This window comes from Toxotes jaculatrix, chromosome 6, assembly GCF_017976425.1.
Source record: "Toxotes jaculatrix isolate fToxJac2 chromosome 6, fToxJac2.pri, whole genome shotgun sequence".
NCBI lineage: Eukaryota > Metazoa > Chordata > Actinopteri > Toxotidae > Toxotes > Toxotes jaculatrix.
The window spans coordinates 20,896,519-20,921,118 of NC_054399.1; the positions used below are offsets into that span (position 1 = coordinate 20,896,519).

The following is a 24,600-nucleotide window of genomic DNA, read 5'->3' on the forward strand; positions in this document are numbered from 1 at the left end:
CTGGTGTTCAATGGTGTCATTTCTGTCTTCTTTAATAAATCTTTTTCACAGAAACTTTATTCAACATTTCACTTTAAAATATATGGAAGTATTTAAACGTATAAATTAAACTGTTCTGGTCAAAATCACAATTATCATTCCCTTTTACTCTTCTAAAAGATTTTTGTTTCCATGACACAAAAGAAATTACAGCATGTCCACAGCTGCTATCATCCCCTTACTCTGAATAAATAAAGCTTTGAACACATCGTTCTCCACAAAGTCAGCTTCAGCAGGACGTGAGGTGTCCAGGAGGGCTTCTAGGATTCTAGTCTAGTTCCTACTCTCCATCACTTCTGTGCATCTGTCCTCTCCATCTCTTTCTGTCTGGAGACGTGTAAAACCAATGGTCTCATGCACAGCTCTGCTGAGCAGTGCCAACAGATCCACAGCCCCTGCCACAGCCCTCGGCAGGAAGAGCACCAGAGCACAGGTGGAGGCGTGGGGCAGACCATTCTGGAAAATGAGTTGAAAGAGAAGGATTCACATTCTATCAGGAAATGGTGTCCTCAGCTAAGTGCCTCCAAAAAGACAAGTTTTCATTATTCTGCGAAAAGTAAAAGTTGACAAGCAAAATGTACTTAAACTATCAAAAGCTGTCACATGTAGCATAGCATAAGAAGCACAAAACAGAAATACTTTATTACGTGTACCTCAAAATTGTACTTAAGCTGCTCTAATCAGTATTTATTTAATAAGTAATTGGATTATGATGTAACAGGAATCACTCAGTGATGATAGAGAGTTTCCACCCAACTCTGCAGTTTTTCTTTCCAGCTGCAGCAGAGGGGTGCAGTTTCTACCACTGAGTCTCTGTCTCCAGGTGAATATAGCATCAGTGAATCCCAATTGCACTGGTTACAGGTGAGAGTTCAATGTCACATGAGCTGGGATGCATTTTAAGGTCAAATCACCAAGTCTCATGTTGATGTGAGAAATACCAACCCGAGAGTAAAACCGCAGGGAGATCAGCCTGGGGAACCCAAGAGGAGGTGGATGATCAGCTCCTGTGATGAAAGCGAGGACGTCTTCAAAGGAAAAATCTGTCTGACCATCTGATTGTGCAGAAGAAGGAGTTACTTTAATTAAAACGCTCTCACAGCACAACCTGAAACACTTGCAGCATTTCAGTGAAAGTTTAATTTTTTTTCCTTTCCCAATGCCTGATACCACAAGAACCACAAGAGACTTCTTTATTTTTTGCTTCATCCCTCCATCCATCGCCCTGTGCTTACTGCTAATGAAGTCGAGGACTGTTTCCCAGTGTCCGGCAGTTGCCTCCTCAGCTGACCTCAGCTGACAGTCATGGCTGTAGCAGACAATGAAAAGCTGTTTAAACTCTTCCAGGGTCAGAGGCTCTTGCTGTGCACCCGTCATCACTGGCACAAATGCCTCCCAGTGGGACTGTACCATATCCCACAATCCACCACAGCTGTTCAGCCCCTCGATAAACTGGGAGATCATGCTGGCCACCCTGAAGGAGAGCAGAGGGACTTAGTGATCGTTTCATTAGATCACTAGCTCACTGAAGATGATCTTCCTTTATATCAGATGTAATATGGTCTGACAGTTAGTGTGCAAGATCTTAGGAGACAAAACAAAAGGCAGAAGAATGAGACAGCCCTGACTGTCTCTGTTCTTCTCAGTCACTTTACTTGACATTTTTAAAAACTTTTTTTTTTTTAACTTTCAGGGCATCTGAACTTGCAGTAGCCATTAAAATAAAGTGGATGACATACAGAAATGAAAACATAAATATATGAATCCTGCATACCTGCATATACAGATAAAAATACAAGTACTGGAGAGGGAAGAAACTACAAGTATGTGAATGCGTGTTATGTTATCTATGTGTACAGGTACATGTGTCCTACCTGTGGTAGATGTAGTGTTTGATTACGCAGATGTAAATGGCTGTTATTTCATCAGAACGGATTGAACAGATCCCAGGGAGCCCACAGCTCAACACCCAGCCACGCAGGCTGGGAGGCAGCAGCTTCACATCGGTACAACTATGCAGCTAGAAGAGAAGCACTGTTTGTGTTTACAGGTAAACACCACGTACATATTAGCTGTGTGTATTTCATATACACACAGCTAATATTACATATTAGGTATGTATTTCTTTTTCTGTTCCATACTTGCATAAAAATATATAACGTTACACAGATGAGCGAAAAAAAAATTGTCCAGTGTAGCAATTTATTTATGTTTGTTATGCTGTAATCCTTTCATCCTTCACACAGTCTCTACACACAAATACAGTGTATGTGTGTGTGTGTGTGTGTGTGTGTGTGTGTGTATGTACTACCTGTTGCAGTCGCATCTGTATTTCAGCATCAACAATGTCTGACCACCTGAAGTCCTCCAAAGATAAATTGCGGCCACACATCAGCTGTTAATACATGACAGTTTGTTGGAATAAACAGATTTCAAAACTGCACAAACATCATGAGCAGAGACAGCTGAAAAGACAGGAAACAGCATTACCTACAGTTCAGAGACTTAAACTTCATTAGTACACAAGCAGACAATAAATAGACACACACAGTTTGACAAATGAGGAAGTGGGAAGTGCAGTGAACAAACATCCAAGCAATGAGCACTTCAACGTGACAACTACAAGAATCTCCCACAATGCCACTTATTTACATGAAAGACACATGCACACAACCTGATAGAGTGCAGGGTGTAGACAACGAGGTCCAGGCCCTCCCTGCGCCAGAGACCAGCCAATCAGAACACCTGCTTCATAATACTTCCTGTTTTCTAGAGCTTTCAGGTCATAGGTCAGAAACAGGCGTCCTGGATGGCCCTCGAAGACTGAGCTTTGCTGCAGCTCGAGAAGAGTCAGCCTGTGTGAAAGGAAATTGAACAAATCTTTTGTCAGAGATCACTGATGATATAATGGTCTGGTGCACACGGCCATCATAAAAACTGAATGTGAAATTCCAAAGCATTATATCAGTGCTGACAGTCAAAGTCATTTATCAGGCAAAAATACCAAATGCTTGCTGCTTCACAAAGGATTTGCTGTTTGTCTTTTTTGTATATCACCTCACATTGAACATTTTGTGTTACGGACCATTGGTAAAAGAATGATAGCAGTGTGAATAACAATAACAATGTGACAGGCATTTTTTCACTGTTTTACATTTGAAACAATCAGTTGATTGAAAAAAATAATCAAGAGACTAATGATAAGTCGCTGATCCTACAATATTCGACTCTAAACTCTTCTCAACTCAAAAAAAACCTTCATCCCTCATATTACAAAAATATCACTATCAAGATATATTTGCATTTTCTTTATAAACAGTTGACAAGCAGTGAGTGAGTACCCGGATTTTAGAAAACAAGCAAATCATGACAGGTCCATTAATGTTTTACAGTCTGTATAATGAGTATGATTGAACTCAACAATAAAAATACAGCACATGTGTTTCCGGTAAAATATGAGGTAAATAATCATAACCTGAAGAATTCTCTGAGAGGCCCCTTGTGGCCATCGGTCTCCTCTCCACTGAAGGAGACGATGGGTGTCTTCCTGAAACAGAAGCCCGGCCTCCTCACCACCTTCACAGCGCTGTTGAGGAGATGCCTCCTCCACACCTGGATGTGCATTTTTACGTCTCGATCCATGTTCTTCTGTCTGAACTGTCTCAGGACAGTGTCCAGGTCAAGTTTGAACTGCACACCAGAGACAGGTTGAGCAGGAGACATGGAGGAAATGGTGTCTTCTCTGTCCTCTAAGAATCATTGAATTTTTTTTTCGCAAACTGTTCGCACTTTTAATCATTAAACAAGAGTGAAATAAACTCACTTCCTCTGAGGTCCTGCAAACACGAGGTTGGGTCTGTTTTCCCAGCTGATTGTCTTCACCTTGGCAGCTCTCCGTGCTGGCCTCAAGACAAAAGTCCTTGCTGACAAAGGACAACACACATACATTCATATAATGTAGTGATATGACCCACCAGCCATTATTTTTAAATTTCCTGGGAACTGTTGACACTTTCTTACCTGTTTACCACAGGTGTCTGGCTTGCCGAACTCTCAGACACTGCCTGTTGAGAGAAGAGTATTTTAACTTAATGCACTGTCAAGGAAATATGTAAAAGTTAAATTACTTAATTTAATTTAACATGTTAAGAAAACAATTTCAATATAGAGGAAACCACATTACATTTGTTATTTGTAAGCAACATTCTTACAGTACTGAATTCTATCAAAACACCCACATTGCATACCAAAGGCAATGTGTCAACCACTAAAACAACAGAAATGAAAAAGAAAAAGCCAAAAAGAGAAATACAGAGCACCTGTGGTTTACCTGTGGGTAGTCCTGGTGGGTGAAGATATACAAAGGGCCATGTCCACAGATCCTGAGTAGCTGCTCTCCAGTCCAGCCTTCTGCAGGGGTGTCTGGGACAAACAGCACTCTGGAGCCCTGCACACACTGCAAACAACACACAGCATCGCATTTAAACACTAAAGAAGAGATACAAGAGTAATTCAAATTAAACTTGAATCACAAACTTGAATCTTTACGAGAATAGAGACCACAAGTCAGCCATGTTAGACGTACACTAACATGTCTAATGTGCTTGTTTTCAGGATATCAAGTTTGCTTGCACTGATGCTACAGATACCTGATGAAATCATCAAAAATATAAAAATTTAAAATCCTAACATGGATCTTTAACGTTTGGACGGCTAACTCAGTTTAATCTCAATCAGTATACCAAGTCTTTCCAGTCCAGTCCAAATTCTTATAACTAAAGAACAACTAAAACGTGTTTGCTGAAGTGAAAACAAACATAAAAGTACACCACACACACACCTGTAGATATGTGAAGGAGAACCTTTGTCCTGGCTGTTTTATAAAAAACTGTCCCCTGAAGAGAGTCGCCAGCCGACTCTCCATCTGTTTGGCTGACCAGCTATAGTCAATGGTGATACGAGCTGTCAATCCCATGGCCGCTAGTGCTGCAAGTTCTTTGCTCTGTGGTATGTTGTGTCTATAGGGCCAGAAAGAAATATTTATCTTGCTGATATATTTTTATTGGATGAAAGGATTTAAATACACATCAGAAAGTATGATTATGTAATCATTACAGTTGCTACTGAAGTGAGTGCTAGAATAATAATCTCTCCAGTGGACACACACACTCACCTCTCTAGCTGTGCCAGATAGTGTCCTCTGGGGAGACAGACTACATCTTTGACCACCAGCCCTGTCTTCTGTGGAACCACTCTCTTCCATTTGAGATGACAATTTTTTTTTGGCGATGGCTGCAACAGACAGTACAACATTAAACACACCGATTAAGTAAAGGGACAGACAGACTGGTAGATTAGACATACTGATAAATCACATTGGCTACAGCGTGTTCTAACATAATTTTCGAAAAATAGTTTGTTGCTTGTTGATGTGACACTGTCTGCAGAAAACACACATGAAAAACCAGAGAAAAACAAAAACTCAAACATACAAACGACTACATTCTGACAGATATAAGAAGAAAACATGTTCCATTTAGGATCAGATATTTAAGTCAAAAATGTATCTGGACTATTAGTTTATCTTTACCTACAACTTTGATTGGATTAAGCTCTTGTACTGTACTGCCTGAACAATACACAACAAATGGACTGATAAAGCAAACAGAAACTTTCAACCCAAACAATAGATGAGGCAACAAATTAGTGTTGATTGATTGACTAACTGATTCATTCACTGAGTGACTGACTATCTAATGACAGTTGAATCCAGCCTGCCCCTTTGTACTTAGGGTTGATCTATGAAAGAGCTTCAATTTGGACAAAACACTGAATGTAATACAATGCAAATGATAACTGTATCTGATAACATGTTAAAATAACACAAGACCACAGCTCAATGTTTACAGAGATCATCAACAGGACAGAGAATATCCAAAGGGGAGCACATGGACACCGAGGAGCAGCGAGAGTTCATTTTAAGAGGTCGAGAAATCTGTGTATTTGTGCATCATTTGAGTCCAAATGATTAGCAAATGACAAACATAATAACTTCTGAAGAGACCTACTGGGGTTATGATGGAAGGATCACCTGACTTTATCTCCACCAGCTCACTCTCAGACACTCTGTGGGGAGGAAACATCTGCAGAGAGGAGAAATGTGTCATCTTCAAAAAAGACTTGCTAACCAAACCAAACCTAAAAGTTCCTGAATCTTACGTACCTTTAAATGACACCTTAAATTTCAACAATTCTTATCACTAACCTCCATTTCTATCTCCTCCATAAAGCCTGGGACTGGGGTGCAGTTCTTGGTGTCTTCCCTTGCAGGGGGCTCTGATTTGGGCTTGGCCTCTTGCCTGGGTTGGGTCTGGACCTTAGGTTCTGGTTCCCCCTCACAGTCAGGGACCAGAGAATGCTCCAGGGGTCTCTGAATTCAAGAAGAGGAAGGGGAGGTAGCTTCTTATGCAAAAACATACACATGATCCCAAATAATATTTACAGTAAAGCACAGTGTTGTAGACAGTTTTCAAAATTTCAAATATTCCCTAAGAAAACTACGGACAGTGTGGTCGATGGATTATCCAGACAATGTGGGACATACCATCATCCTGTGATGTCTTATGTGGATCAGTCTCATTAACTTGACATTGATTAATTGGTGAAGGAATCAGGGTACAAATTGTGGCATATGTTTGTCACCATTACAACTGAATAGATTTCACATGACCCTAACTTTCTTAATTTGGGGTCTCACCAGTAGAACATGCTGTCTGGACCTTCCGTGTATTTGTCAGCTCTTAAACTGCATACAAATTCATCAACTACATCAAAAGAGACTAAAGATTGCCACAGTTTTCTTTAGATGCAGAGTTGCTGAAGACACACCTGGTGAAAACTGTGTTCCTCCTCCTCCACCACCACCACACAGGGCCCCTCTGAAGAGAACAGCTCCATCTCAATGTTTTCTCTGATGGCCAGCAACACAGCCTTCTTCTCATCCATCCTTTCAGATACAACTAAAACCTGAAAGCCTCCTGTAAATCTTATTTCTTTTTTCTTTTACTAATCTTATTTTGTTGTCAGAACAATGTGCTTTTCACTTCTCTTTTACCTAAGTCCTCTTCTTTTTGTGTCCAGTCCTTGCTTTAGCCTAAGCTTTCTGTTTTCCTCTAACCTCTCCTTTTATTTCCCCTCATTTCTTTTTATCTCCTTGGTCTCAGTCTTCTTGTCCTGCTTTATTTTTTTTCATGCCTCGTGCTGCTTTCCATTTCCTCTCTAGTTTTCCCCCAAACAGCTGAACCTCCAAATATTCCTTGGTTGACAGTGGCCTTGCAAACATCTAAGCAGCAGAGATATCATTACCTCAAGCTGAGATCTATCAGAGTCTGAAGCTCTGATTGGCTCAAAATCGTCCTCTCAGGCTGTGATTGGTTCTGTGGACAGTTCTTAAGGTGTCATTGGTTTGGAGGTTTGTTAAAAAGCTCTGATTGGTTCAGCAGTATCTTTAGAATTATAAGCTGTGGACTGAGTATTTCAATTATTTGCTACTGTTCTAATTTCAAAGGTGAATTCATGTATTCATGAGTCTTTTTTTCATCAGGTGACTGGTATGGATCTGATGTAGAGTTTACAGAAGGTCAGTTAAGAAGACCGATAAGACAAATACACAGTTAATGCCATCAATCAACCCCTCTTCACATCCTTTTGCTTTCATCATTAACCTGATGATTGAGTCACTTTTAATTGATTACTTATCCATGATCCAATATCTGTCCCATGCTACAAAGTGCTATATTACAATAAAACACATATTTTATGAGGAAACTGGGGCTTGTAGACTTCATAACCCCAGAGTTGTTTAAATGCATTTATAATTATGTTGTTTTTTTTTAAATTGTTTTATTCTGTGGTTTTACTGTCTGTGTCATTTGAAATTTCAAATTTAATTACTCTTATTTTTCTGGATTTTACAACTTTTGTAAAGAACTTGCTTTTGGCAAATGCAATATAAATAAAGTTATCATCATTATTATAATGTTATTGTCAAAATAACCTACTTTGGTGTCTTTGCAGGAGGACATTTTTTTAACTTTGCTTGAGCTTTGCTTACTATGTTTGGGATAAAGTCAAAACTGAGAAGTGTTTGCTTTGCATGAGTCACACCTCATGTCTCAGGCGAAACTGTGGTGACTTAAAACACACAAAATGTGTAATAAATATGTCAGTCAACAAAGACACCTTTGTCTTGCAGTGATTGTCTTCTGCCTGCAGTATCAACATGGTATTAAGCAACTTAATACCAAGTGTTTACCAACTTATATGAGTTTCACATGATCTTGATCAAACATCAGAAAAGCACAAATGAAAGATTTTTCTTTAGAGGAGGAAACACATTTTTCCACCTTCCCGAATGAAATCTCACATCACAGAGATAAAACATTTTCATTCAACTGTGAACACAACATTGAAACAGAAAGAAAAGCTGACAGGTATCTGTTGAGATATTTACTGTCAATCTAATCAGATGTCTTTGTACTTAGGCTGTAGTTATGTCTCTAAGTAGAACATTTCAAGGTTGTTTTCTTTCAATCAAAAAACATAAATAATACAACAAGACATAAAGTTCTAAAAGCTTTTTTCCCCACCACAGACCTCTGCATGTAATGATCTAAAAACATATGAAATCTGAGCCAACCCACTGCTCAAAAGTGCTCAAAACTCACTTCCTGGTCTTGGAACTACAGGAATTTAAACTCTAAAAATAAAGCAATAGGGTTAAAGATTAATAAATAAAAAAGAATGATGACACTGATGAAGCCATCTACCAACACCTATGAACCATATTTAGAAAGGTTTCTCTGTAGCTGTGACAGCAGGAGATTTTTTTCTGATTAACAATTAGTGTGTCATTCAACTTGTGAGTATTGAGAAAAGTTTTCGCTGACAGCTGTTTGAAGATTTGTTATTATTTGCGTTATTATTTGTGTTATTAGTTGTGTTACACCACACTATCCTGATGCCTGCCACCCACAATAGCACTATACTTTTTTCTATTATTACAAGCAATGGGAGTTTTCTGTAGCAGCATCCTGTAATAGTTTCCTGTAAAATTTAAATGAAAAAATAAATTAATCTATCCTCGGAGTTTTAAATTCTGGCTTCCGATATTGTTGAAATGAACCGGAAACAGACTGAATTTCCATTATAAAAAAAAAAAAAGCTAGGATTATGTTTCCAGTGTTGCCAGATTGAATTATCCTATCGATCAACTGTCATTGAGCTGTCCTTTGAGTAAAACACTGAACCTCCAACTGTTCCGACGCAGCAGTTCAGCAGTCAACAGCAGACAAAGACAAATGTGTCATTCAGGAAGCGCTAACACATTTGTCCTTGTGTATGCGTCTGTGTTTGTGTGTCTCAGGCCTGCAGGTGTCTCTGGCTACATGTCAACAAGTGAGGCAGGAAGTACGCCGCCGTGCCGTCGTCAGGTATAAGCTCCAGGAACTCTGAGGGGCTCATCTCCATGGCAACCACCACCAGCGTCTCTGTTTGCATGGAAACAAGACCCATTAAACTCAGGAACCAAAACATCAAAACAGAGCTGCTTCCAGTCTCTGTGCTGTTTTTACTTTCTCTCTAATTAGAACTAAAAAGTCAATATAAAGTTGACAGAAACGCAGTCAAGTGTAATAGTGAGAGGGTCAGTACAGCTACATTTAATTCACAGTTATAGCCAGTTAGAAATGCTGAGACCATAGGTCGAAGAGTCCTAACTACTCAACTACCTGACTCCCTGACTCTGAGATTTTTCCATTACTTGGTTTCTTCCTTTTGCACGTATTCAGATGATCAGTTATATTTTCTGTAAATAAAATTTACCAACATGATGGTCGAAATGTTATTTCAAACCTTCCTTGTACCGCCAGGATTAAAATTCAGTCACTCTGGCCAATGTCAAGTCAAGTAACTAGTACTTCTGAGAGACTGTACTCTGGAGAAAGCTTCTACCTTTGAGAGCCGCCAACAGGATGCTGTTGTCTACAGCAGCTCTCGTCCGTTTACAAAGCTCTGGGAGAAGCTTCTGCCACCATAATACCTGTAAAGGTCAAACATGGAAGTCAGACAGGGTAATATTTTCAGACAAACTGGTTATAAATTTAAAAATAAAATACAGACATGATACACAGTGAGGGCAGTATGAAGAGAGATGGCTCTTCAGGCCACTGCTGAGCACAGACCATGTTTTTGTCCTGTAACTGGTGATTGGCGTAGGCTATGATGGCCTGAGGACATCTGTCCAGCAACTTCTCAATGCTGCTGCCATACTGCCCCCTTCTGGTGGCGCAAAGAAGGTGCAGGCTGAAACCCCACAAGGTTTCCTCTGACAGACGCTCCAACAGAGGCAGGACGGACCCAATAGACAAGGAAGGACCACACAGGAGAGACTGCAGACAGAGAGATGTCTCTTCTTTAATTAATGTCACTCGATTCTAGACACACATCTCCTAATTAGTAGGAAACAGAAGCTGCTGTTTTGTTCATAGACAAATCACCTGCAGTTTGTGTAACGACTCCTGGTGCTGGAAACTGGTGGTGTGAGCTGGACTGAGAACAGTGAGCCACGGGTACAGAGCTCCGTAATGGGAACAGGAGTTGATCTGAAACACAGGCCAACATGAGGGCATCTTAGTGGATGAGACTGATATCTACATGAACTGATTCTTATGCCATGCAAAAGGAATCCCCATAAGGGACAGGAGATATGCAAATTGTTAATACATAAAACACAGATAACCACATTTCTACCAGACAAAAAAAAAGAAAAAAAGAAAAGATGAAGATAACTGTACCAGATCATCAGCGCTCTTCAGCGACCTGCGTCTTGTTGATGTGTTAGGAAGGTTGGAATGTGTATCTGAGTTTGAGTACATCAGTCGATCGATGTAGACAGAAGCCAGTCTGAACAAAAGCTCCTGGATGATGGCTTCCTGTGAAGACGCCATGAGCATCGCCTCCCAGAAATCCACCTGTAAGCAATTCTCACAGCCTAGCTCCTAAACACAAACACGCACGTTTTTATTTCTATTCTTTTTGGAATTTTTCATTTAATCAACTGATTAAAATGGACAAAAAAGAAACCTAGTTTTGAATTTTCATATAAGCTATTATTTAGCACCTTATGTTTCCAAGTCAAGAACCAGTGGCCTAATTTTACTAATGACACACACCTTGAATATGTGATCAGCCTGTTCCAGCTGAACTTTGTTGTTCTCATGAAGAGCTACCATGCCAGCCACCAGCAGTCCTGGGTGAGATTTTGCCAGCTGTTGGGTCAATGCTGTGGGACGGACATGTGTGTGCTGGCCTCCACCTCCACCGTGAAGCAGCAGCCTGGGCTCCTCGATGAAACCATACACCAGTAGCATCTGAACATACACACACACACACCCCAAACCAAATTTATCAGACAGACCTATTAAATGTCTCTCAAAAAGATTCTATAATAATTAAGTAGCTATCAGTGGCTAAACTTTTGACAGGTAGAATAATGCACAGACCTGGTAATCTACTAGAAGTCACAGAATGTTAATGTACTCTGATAACCAGTTTATGTTATGGGATTTTAATGAAATAGACTTTCATGCTGTTAAACAAAGAAGTACAGATTTGAGTTTCTTCTTCATTTGGTAGCACGCTTTAATAAACACACACCACGTCCCCTGTCCCCCACTAACCTCAGCATGTCTGTCTATCAGCTGCGTGTACTGTGGCACGTCGTCCATACGCAGCATCAGGGTTGCCATGGTGATTGTCAGTGGAACCGACACGCCAGCTGTGTCCTCCAGACGCTGTAAAATTTGCAGCGTCCGGGCAGGACTGATGTTTATCATGGACGGGCTGGCACACACACTGATGAGCTCTGAGGGATCTGATTGGCTAAAAATGTCTATGACTTCATCGGCTGATTCCTGTGAGGAGGAAGTGAAGCTGGTTTTTATTCTTTTTATCATTTTTGTTTAGTTTTCTTTTGGTTTCACTGATTTTTTAAATTTTACTTTACTTTTATTTTACTTCTCAGCTATAAAACAAAGAAAAAACTGATCTCTAACCTTTAATCTTTAACCATTAATCAATTACCTTAAAAAAAGAATATAGTGATAAGCCTAAGAACCTGTTAGAAGTAGAGTGTAACGCTTTTATTTATCAATCATGTACCTGACTGAGGCTCTGCTCTGTTTCTTCTAACAGGTAATGTTTCAGGTAAAACAGGAAGCCGGGGCCATAGGAGTGAGGGCTGCTGGGAAGCGGGCGGTTCCTGACCATGACCTCTGTGACTGACAGACCAGACATCCTGTAGTATGGTAAAGCCAGGTGGCAGTTCTTCTGATGAGCCCTTATATGAGAAAAGAATTAGTGCTGAACAATTGCTAGTGTGCTGTTCTAAATAGAATCTAAAAGTTTACACGAAATATATTATGACTTATGAAACGTGAATATCAAAACTGCTTTACACATATATTACACAAGATTAGTGTAAAATGACCAAGGAAAGAGTAACTTTAAGGCATAAAATATAAAACTGACACGAAATCCTTCATAGACAAAGGGCATAGCTCTAAGGAGTTCTAACGGATATTTGTCCTGTAGTAAAGAAATGTGATTAGGTGTGTGTGTGTTGTGACAGTCTTTTTGCTTTTAGGTGAGCCAGCCATGTCTCTAACCTGGCATGCAAGATCAATTTCCAAAAGAGAATATTTAATTCATTTTGATTTATACATTTAATAAAAAGTTTAATTAAGTTCATTTACCTGCTGAAACAGTCTCCCAGCTGTGCACAGTTCTGCCTGAGTGCCTCCTCCAGTTCTTGTCTGTCTGTCTGTACAGCTGTCTGCCTCTCACACTGTCTGTCTGTATTTTCCAGAGACATCATGGGGTTGCCCTCACCGTTCTGTTGCTGCTCTGATATTTGGAGTAAGGAGGCGCGGAGGAGGAGGTGAGCTTCACTGAGGAGGTGTTGAAGGCTTTGGGCCTGTGGGTTGGTCTGCGCATAGTGCTGACTGTATTCAACCTGACGCAGACACACACAAGTACAGACACATAAACGTATACAGACCCACACATTTGGACACAAACGCTGTCAGAGTCCAAAAATCTGTATCTCCGCAAGCAATTTCTGAACATAATTTAATCCTAAAATCCTTTCCTTTGAAAACAAATAATCTGCCAGTATCAGAAGAAGTCTACATGTTCAGTGTAGTGCTTCTTCTGGTTTTATTTCTTTATACGTCATGATCATCATTATATTTAATAATAATTGAACTATAAGTAATATACAAGTACCCAACCACAAGAACATTCAGATTAAGTTTATTTTATTTTTTGGACAGGAAATAAAGTCATCCTGTCTGTCTTACCATCTCTTGGTAGAGAGTCAGGGGGGAGACGGTGTCGACCACATACAGGTTCCATCCATGTCCTGCTGTGCTGGTTTCTTTGGGAGAAGAGATTGTCCACTTCCTGCTCCTGAGGTTAGTAACACAGAGAGGTAACAAGGGGTATATTCAAACTGAGCAATGAGCTAAATCTTCTCTGTGCCGCAGAGGAGATGTTTAGCTAATCTCAAAATGTGCAGACTGTAAAAAGTGAATTTCTCTTAGTTCATGGCATCAGCAATGTCAACACAAAAAGGCAATGAGTAAAAATGTATTGGTGCATCATTAATTAGCCTGGAGTTAAAAAACAAAAAAACAAAAAAAGAAATTAAGCCTAAATGTCTCCTATTTAAAGTTACTTTATCTTTTCCTTCTGTTTTTTAATTTTTCTGTTTTCTGTTGCTATTGTACAAAGGTTTTTCTTAATCTGTAAATGGCTGTTTCTTTACAGGACAATGGTAACACACTGGACACATACACAAACAGGTTATACGTAACAGGTTTTCCATGAACCGAGCTGAAAAATGATTCCTTCTTGAGTCATGACACTGCACATGGACAAGAACTAAAGCAGAGCGGAGGCTGTGATACCGTGATCTTGGATACTACCACCACTCTCCCAGTAAAGAACAACATTGTGGACACTGTGCTATGGAAAACACCAACTGCATAATACTAAATTTAGTATTAACAAACAGTTAGTGAGCTGTTAGTGAAAAGGTTAACAAGGATAATGTGATGGTCCCTGGACAATGAATAGCCTGTGTAGTGTGTGTACGCTTGTGTGTCATATTTAGCAATCTACCGCGCACACACCTGTTACGACTAACCGTTACACAAATGATGGTTGAGTTTAGTTGCCATTATTAATGTCCCTGTACAATGCTTTCTCTCAAGTTTTACAATATCAAGTTTACAATCAAATCAAAGACCATGCAAGGGTGAAGAGAGACGCCACATATGGACTTTCTGTTCATATGTGTTCCTACATCACCTGTCAAACAGGGGGTAAAGTCCATTATTGTCTGGTGAGGGGTTAATGGATGATGGATGCAATGCTCCAACATTAAGGTGTTTATGTTCTATTTGTTTTCATTTTTAATAAGAATATTTTAAAATAATAATAATAATGTGTGTGTATGCATGGTTCACAAAAAACTAAGTTAGATTAAAAAAAAAACCCTCTTTTTATTTTATTCCCACGTGATTAGTTTGTGAGCAAAAAGTCACACACACTGAGGGCTGTTAGGTAGGTTATGGTTGGCTAGGTTTAGAGACTAAAACAGGAAGTGTTGTCACTTTTGGACCAAGCTGCAAAGTCATACAGAAATGTCACTAAAGTTAAACAGAAATCACCAGCTCTTAGATTCTGGACAAGAGGTAAAGCCTCGATCAGCTAAACGTTCGTCAGCATTAACTTTTTATTTAATGCAAAAAAATTGATTTCATTGGCAGGGAAATCTTTGGCAGCGGTTAAATGAAATCAGAAAGAGATTTTGGATAGTAGGCTGATACACTTCATTTGGTCTGTCATTCCTCATATGCTGCAGCTTCTCTGTACCACAGGTCATATGCAGTGCATTTCCTTCATTAGTGGCACCAATGGAAATCCATGTTTAACGTCCACAAGTAGAGTATGAAATGGTGAAAATTTGACTTTCTTTTCTGTTGGAATTTAAAATATATTTTAGTACAAAACAGTTCACATGTCAAGTACCTAATACCTTTACTTCCTCATTAATTTTTTAAAAATAACTTTTTCTTCACAAGGAATTAGGGGAAACTGATTTTCCAGGTCAGGTTGATTACCACTGTTAGATTGCAGCTAGCAATACTGGTTTCACTGGCAAATGCCAAAAAAAAAAAACCACAAACAAGCTGCTTCACTGGGTGCTGAGAGAAAAAAAAGCTTTTTGTTTTGTGACGTCAAACTTGAAACTTAATCTAAGGATTTGGTTAATAATCCTCTCCTAATGTGAGTATTTTGAGGGTTTCCTGGCGTTGCAGCTTGACCTGAAAGCAACAACAGAGACTGGGGGGGATTGGGGTTTGGGTCTGGGTTTGTCTTACAGGAAGGGGCGTGATAGAAGGCTCTCCAGAGCCGGCGTGGTTGCGGGATCGATTCCCACTGCCAGGAAAATACCAGTCAGCATGGTGTGTTCTTTCAACTCGCTAAAATACACAACACACACACAGTAAACAGGTTTACAAATGCATGTATGCCTGCACACACACATCACCAGTGCTGATAAATCCCTATTTCAAGTATCCAAGTGCCCACAGGGAGATATCTGATGATGAATCTGATGAAGCTGAGAGGTTTACGACTGATACACTATCATAGTCATGAGTGTGTTCATGTGTGTTATAGTCTGTATATTTTGAATGTATGTGTGTGTGTGACTTACAGGCCCCTGCGCTGTGTGCTACGTTCAGTCTCCTCTGGTGTCTCCGTGTCTGCAGTGGAGAGCAGGATAACATGGCGGCCGTAGACACACAACGAGCGCAGACCGATAAACAGCTGCATCCTGAGCGCACAAACCTCGAGGCTGCAGGGTGGACAAGCCTACAAACAGAGATAAACACACACACAGTGAGATACTCAGATATACAGGACATGATTATTCCAAGAAACCAATCACGTGCCAATCACACACACACTACTGAGCTTTTGATTACAGCAGGAATAATTTCAATTGCTCCAAAATGTGAAGCTGCAGACTCATTTGCAGGCCACTAGAGGGCAGCACATCGCCATGACAAGTTAGCACATCTATAGCCTGATATATTGTCATCTTATAAATCTTCAGTTTTCTCACTTGTTTGCAAACATTGTCTACTTTTTACGCCAAACATTCATGGAGCAGCATTATCCTTCATTTGCACTTGTGTTTATGTCAACCTGATGAATATAAGAGACTGATCCATACAGTAAATGTGAATTAAAAGCCAGTAAATGAGCTAAAAGAAGAAGCAAGGTACAGAGCAAGGTTAGAGCGTCAGGAATAACTAGTCAAGGATTAGGCTCATACCTTCATGGTGGTATCGATGTAGGGGTCTTCGATCCTGGTTGCTAACGCTGCACAGCGCACTGTGAAACACTGCAACGCACTCCTACCAGGCACGCACAGAAGTCAAAACACACTCACTCATTTTCCACGTATTTATCTTAACACTATGGGAACAAGGATCATTCAAGACCAAAGCTGGTGAAACCTCTTAAGTTTCTTCAGGGTAAGTTCCAGTGATTCAGTAGAAATGAACTGATTTTCAAATCAAATCAGACTGAAGACGTACTTTGTTATGACGTGCAGCAGATGGTCTGTTAGCACCGCCTCCAGGACCTTCTCTGGATACTGATAGGCTGAGATCAGCTCGACTCCACCTTTCAGACTGTACAGGTAGCCGGCAGTGGGGAGGGAGAAGAAACAGAACACACACGCTGGTTCTTCTTTAGACACTGACTGGTTGCCTGGAGAGGGACATACAGTAGAGAGAAAAACATACAGAAAACATGCAAGCTCACACAAAACACATTCATTTAATAGCGTACCCAAAATCCATCTGTCTGTGTCTCACATATTGTACTCACTAGTGAAAAGTGGGTAGAGCTGCAGGGAGTGGAGCTGCATCTCCTCCATACTGCAGCCCTGAAAAAACTCTGGACTAAAACGCCTTCAGGAGGAAAATTACACATGTTAAATTTACCTCAGCTTCCAGAAATATTCTGACTGTGAGGATCTACAGGTGAAACTCAAAAATACACACACACACACACACACCTGAAAAGAACATATGACAGTGTGTATTGTCCTTTGTCCTCCAGCCCAGTCTTTTCAATGCTGACAGGGATGTCACACTCTTTAGCTCGATCACCGAGCAACTCCTGGTGCCTCGGAACGAACAGGAAGTCAGTCTGCTCTTCTAGATGAACTGCTGCACAAACAAACACACAGACACACAAATCACAAGCAATCCCAAGCAGTCCCTTAAAATCTGAAACAAACAAACAAACAAACAGTGCTTCTGAAACCTAAGCCTCAGCCAGATGCAATGATGACATCTACAGAAGCAGTCCCACTGAAATACACAATCTGGACACTTGGCACCTAAACAAAGCCGACAATCACTCTCTAGAAAGTCAAGCATTCAAACAAGTTATAATCCTGAGTCACTATGATGAAGTGAACATCTCAACATCATCCAATTACCCCAGAATCTGATTTTCTGGATCAGTAACAGAAAAAAAAACACGGCAGCCAGCAGTAAACTCAAATCCAAACCACAAAACATCCTTTCAGAAACATATAAGTGACATCACTAATGGTACATCTATGCTTTTCTAAAGTTTGTAAATGAAACATAGCCAAACACATGCAGAAACGGCATCAAGCATTAAAGAGGGCAGCAAACACTGGTGAAGCTTCTTGTGTTATTACCGCTCTTATGCGTGTCTGTTGATGAGTCCAGGGTTTTATGTTCAGAAGATGCATCCAGTTTCAGGACAAGCGCCTCTAGCTCTGTCTGCACTGCTACATATCCTACACACAGCGCCACCTGGGGGGCAGGGAGCACAGAACATGATAAAGTAACACTGAAAACAGACTGTCAGCTTTAGTAGTTTGAACTTTGGAAATAGCAAAACAAAAAAAATGTGAGTCTTCATTTTGTGAAATGATCAAGAATTATTTAAGATATCTATGTTTTGTTCCAGTCATAATTCATACAACCAACTTAAAAGAGTTTTAACTGCTAATCATTAAAATATTTAAGTTGTTTTGAAAATGTAAGATTTGTTACCTGGAAACACAGTCTAGGTATAGGAATAATATTTTAGCATGTGTTCATATAACAGTACCTGATAAAAATGTCAGACCACAGCCAGTCACTTTAGATAGATTATAATTATGGGTAGGTATGTGTTTAATAACTCAACAATGTAGTTACACTGTTGTATAAAGTTATTAAGGACCACATGTGCTAGACAACAGAAACAAAATACAGGAACAGATAGAGTGGATGTTATTTACTGCTATAGTTGAGTAACAGAAAAATAAACTGCACAATGAAGAAAACTCCACAAAAAGAAATGAGGAGTAGAAAAAAAAAGAAAAGTGAAAGTACCTGCTTAGGTGTCATTTTTGGAATATGCACAATGACTGAGCGTTCAAAGTCCAGGATGGAAAAATCCTGGTTTGAAGTTGAGGTCTGACCTACAGACATGAGAGGTATTAGGAGAGGTCAGATCAGTCCGTGGAGGAAACGGAGGAAAAGTCAGCTAAATGTACATCCTGCTCTGTGACAGTTTCGGTTTTTAATTGTTTCTTTGGGGCGGTAACTTGACTCTAAAAACTCCAGGTTCTCAAGACTAGAAACAAGTTTTAGAACAAAATCAGTGTTTGTGAGTTACCTTGATTCTGACTGGAGCTCTGCTGAGTGTTCGGCGAGGTGCTCTGAAGGTTCTGCTGACTCTGATTCTGCTGTTTTTTGTTTTTTTTTTCCCCAGAGAAAGACAAATTATGCCAGTGCTGCATTTAATGTATCAAAGACTCCATTCATGTTTGTTATATTAGGTAACATTCAATGACAAACACATGTTTAAATAATTAATTTGAATAGTTTTTGAGGCCCGACAGACTTTAATGTCCTGGAAAACTGTTACATAACCAAAGACTGAATCTGTAATGGTGACCTGAACCTGCACTGGTAGGCAAAGAAGTAAACCTGTTGTTTCACTGTGTCTTCAACTGAAGATAATTTACAGCAATATCCACAAAGGAGGTAAACAGCTACATTAGCAGCTGGATTCTCACCAGGTTCTGCTGGTTCTGTCGCCTTAAAGTAAACAGCACCAGAGTGTTCTCGCAGCCGACCAGCAGGTCTCCTGTTACTGAGCAACACGCCACAGCAACAGGATGCTCCGACAGAGGGATCTCAATGATCTCCATCTGTACTCCGCCCCGCACAGATGCCCCACGCAGGAGGTGGCCCAACAAACGCACCCCGACACGGGCTTTCTCTTCGGCCTGAATGGGGAGCAAGAAATAAATACACAAAAATAATATAATATAATATAATATAATATAATATTATATAATATTATATTATATTATATTATATTATATTATATTATATTATTATATAATATATAACAAAGATGAAAAGGGAGGTAGGATTATACTTAAGTAAATGCACAGATTGAAAATTAACTATAAAGCTTCGTATACAGACAGAACAAAACGGAACTAATATTACCACACTGAGTGTTATATTTTCTTGGTGAGGAGACATTTTTTCTTCATGATCTCAGTGTAATTCATATTTATACTTAACATAGGTAAGAGTTGCCTGTGCACCCCTTAATGCTTGCTTATCAAACTGATACTATGGCTTAAATGAACATCAAATATCTTTATTTCAAAACATTAAAAAACAAGGTACAATGGGAAATGCTTATGTTTCATAGCACTATAATGTAAAGTATTTGTTAGAAAGCTTTAGCCGGTTAGTGTGTACCTGGTATCGCCAGTTGGTGTAGGCTCTCAGGTAGGTGGCGCTGTTCTTTTCCTCAATGGTCACGAGGTAGTCTCCTGGATGTGAGGGAAGGGATAACAAGGACAGTCAGGATGTTGAAATGTCTCTCTCCACCGCACACTGTTATCACTACTGCTGCCTCCTGCCTTCCTTACATATAAAGGACAGAAAACAAACAACCTGCTACAGGTGAACAGCAGTACTCAGTGTAGTTAGTGTTGTTACCTATCTTGCTGTGCTGGATGCTCCTCACAGTGCCCATGGTGGCAAAGCGGCAGATGAGAGGGCAGCCCTCCTGCTCCAGACTGTACGCTTCCACCTTGGTTCAGTACAACACAGTCAGTGTCACGCAGAAGCCTCTTAAGGATGTATGATGATCAGTGCTCTAATTCAGGAATAAGCCCATAATATGCAGACATTTACACTGATATATTAGGGCTTACCACCTCTTTTCCAATTATTAAATACTAGATGTGCACTTGTTGGTCTGAGGTACTGCTTCATGATTTCTACCCCACTGAAAGTACAGGTGTGTAACTCTGTGTTAATGAGCACTAATGAGAGTTAGTGGTGACTTTTCAAACTTTAGAAAGAAAAAAAAAACAGCAGAATTTAAGGTAACCTTGCATCCTCCAGTAGCCACCACGAACAGGGCTCCACCTCCACAACAGACCAATCCAGGCTCCTGCTCTACCTGAGCCACAGAGAGGGGAAGGAGATAAGACTACTGCAAAATGATCAATGATCAATGGTGACAACAAAATAATTACAGGTATGCTTTGAATTAGAATTAGTGAGGCTCCACTAACCTGCACTATCTGCTGTGAGGCGAATGGATGGCAGTTGTACACGTGCACCATGTTTGTGCTGCTTCTTGGAAAGTTCAGTCAATTCAGGACAGGGTGGAAATGATTATCAGCATTCGACTGCCGCTTCCTCTTCTTTTGATGGTGCTATGATATTGCAAAATCCACAAACTCCTCCTTCGATTTATGTGTGTATCTTGGAGGCTTCAACCGGCAGGATGCCTTTCTAACACTACTAAAAACGAAAAAACAAAATTCAAAAGCATTTTAGTTCAATGCAATCTCACATCTCAACAGTGGACTCTTAGTAGAGTTGAAGATTTTATAGATACATTATCATGATATGAGGATAGAAGTAGAAATGACCTGTGACTTTGGCCACTATACACATTACTATACAGGATTTTCTCACTCATAATATGCAACTGTACAGATACTCCTGCTTTTTCTACCTGGTAAATCACATGTGACATTATCGACATCTCACATGAGAAAAAAAAATCACATTCAGGCACATCTGGCTTTCTGACATTTTACCTGAAATATGAAATATACAGGCAGCAATGATTTTCAGATATTTCACATCTGCAATATACTCGAAACTTGTCAGTGCATAGCTCAGTCTCCCCTGAAAAGACCCAATCATCGCACTTTGGACATCGTATTATTCAGTGCAAACATAAAACAAAAACTCCATTTCAACTTTATCCAACTCAAACTCTGACACTATAAAATCAATCCATCAAAGTGGAAGTATCAAAACAAGTGATGTAAGGGAACCAACAGAGCAACACATGTACAACAAAAGGAAAAACAACAACATTTAACTTGAGTGTTGAATGAATTTTCCCCTGTATCTCTGGCTGTTCATCAGGAGCTGAATCTGGGTGAGTTTCACTAATCGATATCACATGCCACAATGTCTTGTGAGCAGCAGCTCCGGGCGTCTCAGCTCAGATTAACACGGTTCATCTTCGGTTTATTCGCATTCTAATTAATGATCAATCTTCACTGTGTTAACGCAGAATGAAGGATGGATTATTGACAAATTACCTTCTTTACTGCCGGTTTTTCCTCTCTTCCTACTTCACTGCTGCACTTTATTGATCTCACGCTGTAACGCAGGAAGTCAACCACAACAACGAGGCGCCCGCCTCCTCTCGATTCTCATTGGCTCTTGTTCCTGTTCGTATTGCATATGACTTCCAATTGGCTGACGAGCTGTCATAAACTAAAGGGTGGATCTGCCTATGTTTTGCTTTTTCAGGCATTTGTCTCATATTTTTTTCCGGTATTTTCTCATTATTTTTTGGCCTTACAAGTACAACTTTTAAACAACCATAAACGCCATAAATACCAATTTATTTCAGTAATCTGAGATTTTTAATTTTGAGATAATAGATCTAGGGTGAGTTCAGAGTGAAGGGGATATTTCAGTTTTGGGACAGTTTACTGTGTGAGTGTTGAATCAGCTATCAACTGCTCCTTGTTATTACTGAACATCCACTGGACAGTAGGTCTTGGTGATGCTGTGGTTTCACTTTTAAAATTCAGAAAACCTCACTATGATGCTCAACAAATGTTGATGCTGATGCTGGCAAATAAAATGTTGTTTTGAATAGATAAAGCTGACATTAAATCAATTATTAAACAACAAATTCTCTCTGCGCTGTTTTGCAGTTTACACTGACAGCAGTGGCAGACTTTACATCCAGCTGATGCAGTAACACAAAAACACCACAGTGCGGCAGAAATTGACAAAAAAAGAAAAGGGGTCAAGGAGCAGATCAAATGTTTTTACACTTGCAGCTGATATGTCGAATGTGAGGCTGAACACTGTCAACAGATTAAAAGAAGAATCTCAAACACATTTACACATATGTGCTTTAAAATATTCCAGCTTCTGTCTGTTTCTTGTGTTGTGAGGTTTGTGTTGCGTGTGTTGTTTTATGGCTTTTATTTTGTAGCTTCCTGTGAGGACTGAGGTATTTTAGTTTGAAAGGGTGGTGCGAAAATAGAGATTGACGGTAACGAAAATGGGAGAGTTAACGGTACTGGAGAGTTTATTTACATTATTATTCACTCAAGTTGAAGAGTTAAGCTGGTGATTTTAATTAGCGTTATTTCATTTGCTGGTGAGGGTGAGGATTATTTTTAGTCGATTTTGTAAACAAGTAACGGTTAGTTGAAATAGGTAACATTATTTGGGTTTTCTTTTTTTTTCTTTTCGTGTGTTTGTTTTCCTTTGTTGTGTGTTGGACTTTCGGAGGTCCCAAAAAAATAAAAAATAAACGGTGTAGTACTTAAGGTAAATAAAGCTGTTGTAAAACTGTGATATGCTGCCACTGTGTGGCAAACCATCTTTAAGCAGCTGAATAATCAAGCAGCCAGTGTTGATGCTGGCTATATTCGGTTTATATGTTTAAATCTAATGTTCAGTGTAGTTTCACTTAGGCTGCAGTTAGAAATAACAGCAGATAAAGAGGAAAGCCTCAAGACATCATTCATATACAGCACGTGACTCAGTTATTTTGGATATACAAGAAAAAAAAAATCTCCCAGAGGACTTAGAGGTCTGTGATTGAGCTTTTAAAGTATGGTTTACATGTCATGTTTGACGTTGTTATTCTGTCTAAGTACTCGAACGTGATACGGACCAAGTTTTATTTCAGTGCGTGAAGGAAGCATCTCTCTCTCTCTCTCTCTCTCTCTCTCTCTCTCTCTCTCTCTCTCTCTCTCTCTCTCTCGGTGCTGACAGGTACTTCAGGGTTGTGGCTTCCTGCAGAGCTCAGCTGAGCTGTCGACAGCAGCTCAGGTCAATATGTCATTCGCCGACTGAAACTTTGCAGTGACCACTAGACGAGACGAGGGGACTAAAATCAGCGCTCTGACCGGTGTCTCACACATCAGCTCTGCATTTTATCCACAGCAAGTGTGCAGATTGCACACAGCCAATCCTCTGCACCGCCTGTGTGTATCGGCCGCTCTGCAGCCTCTGCAAGGTAAGACATGTTTGTTACTTAAATGATGGATACTTTACGATTTATCATACTCTCGGGAAAAGACACGCACAAATGCTATAAAAAAAACTATGAGAAGAGTCTTTGAAGCCCTCTAGTTGCTGTCTTCACCTGTCAGGATGCACGATTTGCAGAGTGAGGGAGCGAGATTCACTGGATTTGCAACCTGGACTAAATTTGGTACCCAGTTCAAATCAGAGAAAAACAAATGAAGGCATTTGAGGAGAAAACTGAAGCAAACTTCTTGAACGTATGATTTAGCTGAAATTTCTATTTTTTACTTAAAGGGATTTCAGATAGATGCACTGAGTCCTGCTTCAGAGTGTTGACTGAGTGAGCATGGCATTGCATGAAACTGTTGTGTTGCAAAGCGAATTCTTTAAAACAGTTATGGCGATTCTTTTATTGTACCTTATTGAAATAAGAGAGAAATGAGCCAGAAGCATCCCTCTTTGCTGGGGGACCCCCTGTGTTCTGCTGGACCTTGTCCATGCTTTGCTCCTTAAAAACAGAGATGCTTCTAAGCTGTTCGTTGGGCTACAGTATGTGCAGAAGCCGAGCAGCTCCTCTTAGGAATGCCCTTACCTCAGAGCTGAGTCATGCAAATTATACCTCCCCTCTCTTTTTCTCGTTTCATGTCTTTAAGCTCTTATCATCAAGCCACAAATATTTCATCTAATGCAAGTTTCATTTCATAAAAGTGAGTTCTTTCCAAGAGTAGATTCTTAAAGTCTTAAAGTTTTTTTTTTTTCTCAAAATATGCTT

At 39.9% G+C, this 24,600-nt stretch overlaps 2 protein-coding genes across 3 annotated transcripts; both read right to left on the bottom strand.

The window, feature by feature from the left end:
* Position 1: 1 nt before the first annotated feature.
* On the bottom strand, positions 2-7,473 carry LOC121183388 (G2/M phase-specific E3 ubiquitin-protein ligase-like). Its single transcript, XM_041040435.1, has 15 exons — positions 6,928-7,473; positions 6,305-6,469; positions 6,108-6,182; positions 5,213-5,331; positions 4,880-5,057; positions 4,370-4,495; positions 4,060-4,103; positions 3,863-3,962; positions 3,515-3,729; positions 2,714-2,894; positions 2,351-2,434; positions 1,914-2,059; positions 1,275-1,513; positions 985-1,094; positions 2-495 (listed from the first exon to the last, which is right to left on the bottom strand). The coding sequence occupies exons 1-15, from the start codon at positions 7,042-7,044 to the stop codon at positions 313-315; spliced, it is 2,082 nt and encodes a 693-aa protein (XP_040896369.1). The 5' UTR covers positions 7,045-7,473; the 3' UTR covers positions 2-312.
* A 919-nt stretch (positions 7,474-8,392) lies between these two features.
* Positions 8,393-21,949, bottom strand: hps3 (HPS3 biogenesis of lysosomal organelles complex 2 subunit 1). 2 transcript variants are annotated; one of them, XM_041041182.1, is made up of 24 exons: positions 21,869-21,949; positions 20,819-21,050; positions 20,632-20,703; positions 20,235-20,328; positions 19,992-20,065; positions 19,289-19,501; positions 18,886-18,952; positions 18,600-18,688; positions 17,915-18,032; positions 17,258-17,411; positions 17,068-17,150; positions 16,773-16,947; positions 16,508-16,589; positions 15,884-16,041; positions 13,458-13,566; positions 12,852-13,111; positions 12,259-12,436; positions 11,778-12,011; positions 11,271-11,468; positions 10,893-11,096; positions 10,596-10,700; positions 10,281-10,487; positions 10,051-10,138; positions 8,393-9,587 (listed from the first exon to the last, which is right to left on the bottom strand). In XM_041041182.1, exons 2-24 carry the CDS (start codon positions 20,867-20,869, stop codon positions 9,460-9,462), a joined length of 3,141 nt encoding a protein of 1,046 aa, XP_040897116.1. In that variant the 5' UTR covers positions 20,870-21,050; positions 21,869-21,949; the 3' UTR covers positions 8,393-9,459. The 2 variants fall into 2 exon arrangements, with proteins under 2 accessions (XP_040897116.1, XP_040897115.1); XM_041041181.1 differs by having other exon boundaries at positions 18,886-18,955.
* Positions 21,950-24,600: the final 2,651 nt, after the last annotated feature.

Coding starts and splice junctions, on each gene's coding strand:
- LOC121183388 (XM_041040435.1), bottom strand. CDS start 7,044: ATGGATGAGAAGAAGGCTGTGTTGCTGGCCATCAGAGAAAACATTGAG. Junction 6,470..6,927: donor AGGAACACAGTTTTCACCAG/GTGTGTCTTCAG, acceptor TCTTGAATTCAG/AGACCCCTGGAGCATTCTCT. Junction 3,730..3,862: donor TTTGCAGGACCTCAGAGGAA/GTGAGTTTATTT, acceptor TCTGGTGTGCAG/TTCAAACTTGACCTGGACAC.
- hps3 (XM_041041181.1), bottom strand. CDS start 20,869: ATGGTGCACGTGTACAACTGCCATCCATTCGCCTCACAGCAGATAGTG. Junction 16,948..17,067: donor GCTCTACCCACTTTTCACTA/GTGAGTACAATA, acceptor GTCCCTCTCCAG/GCAACCAGTCAGTGTCTAAA. Junction 11,469..11,777: donor TGATAGACAGACATGCTGAG/GTTAGTGGGGGA, acceptor GTGTATGTTCAG/ATGCTACTGGTGTATGGTTT.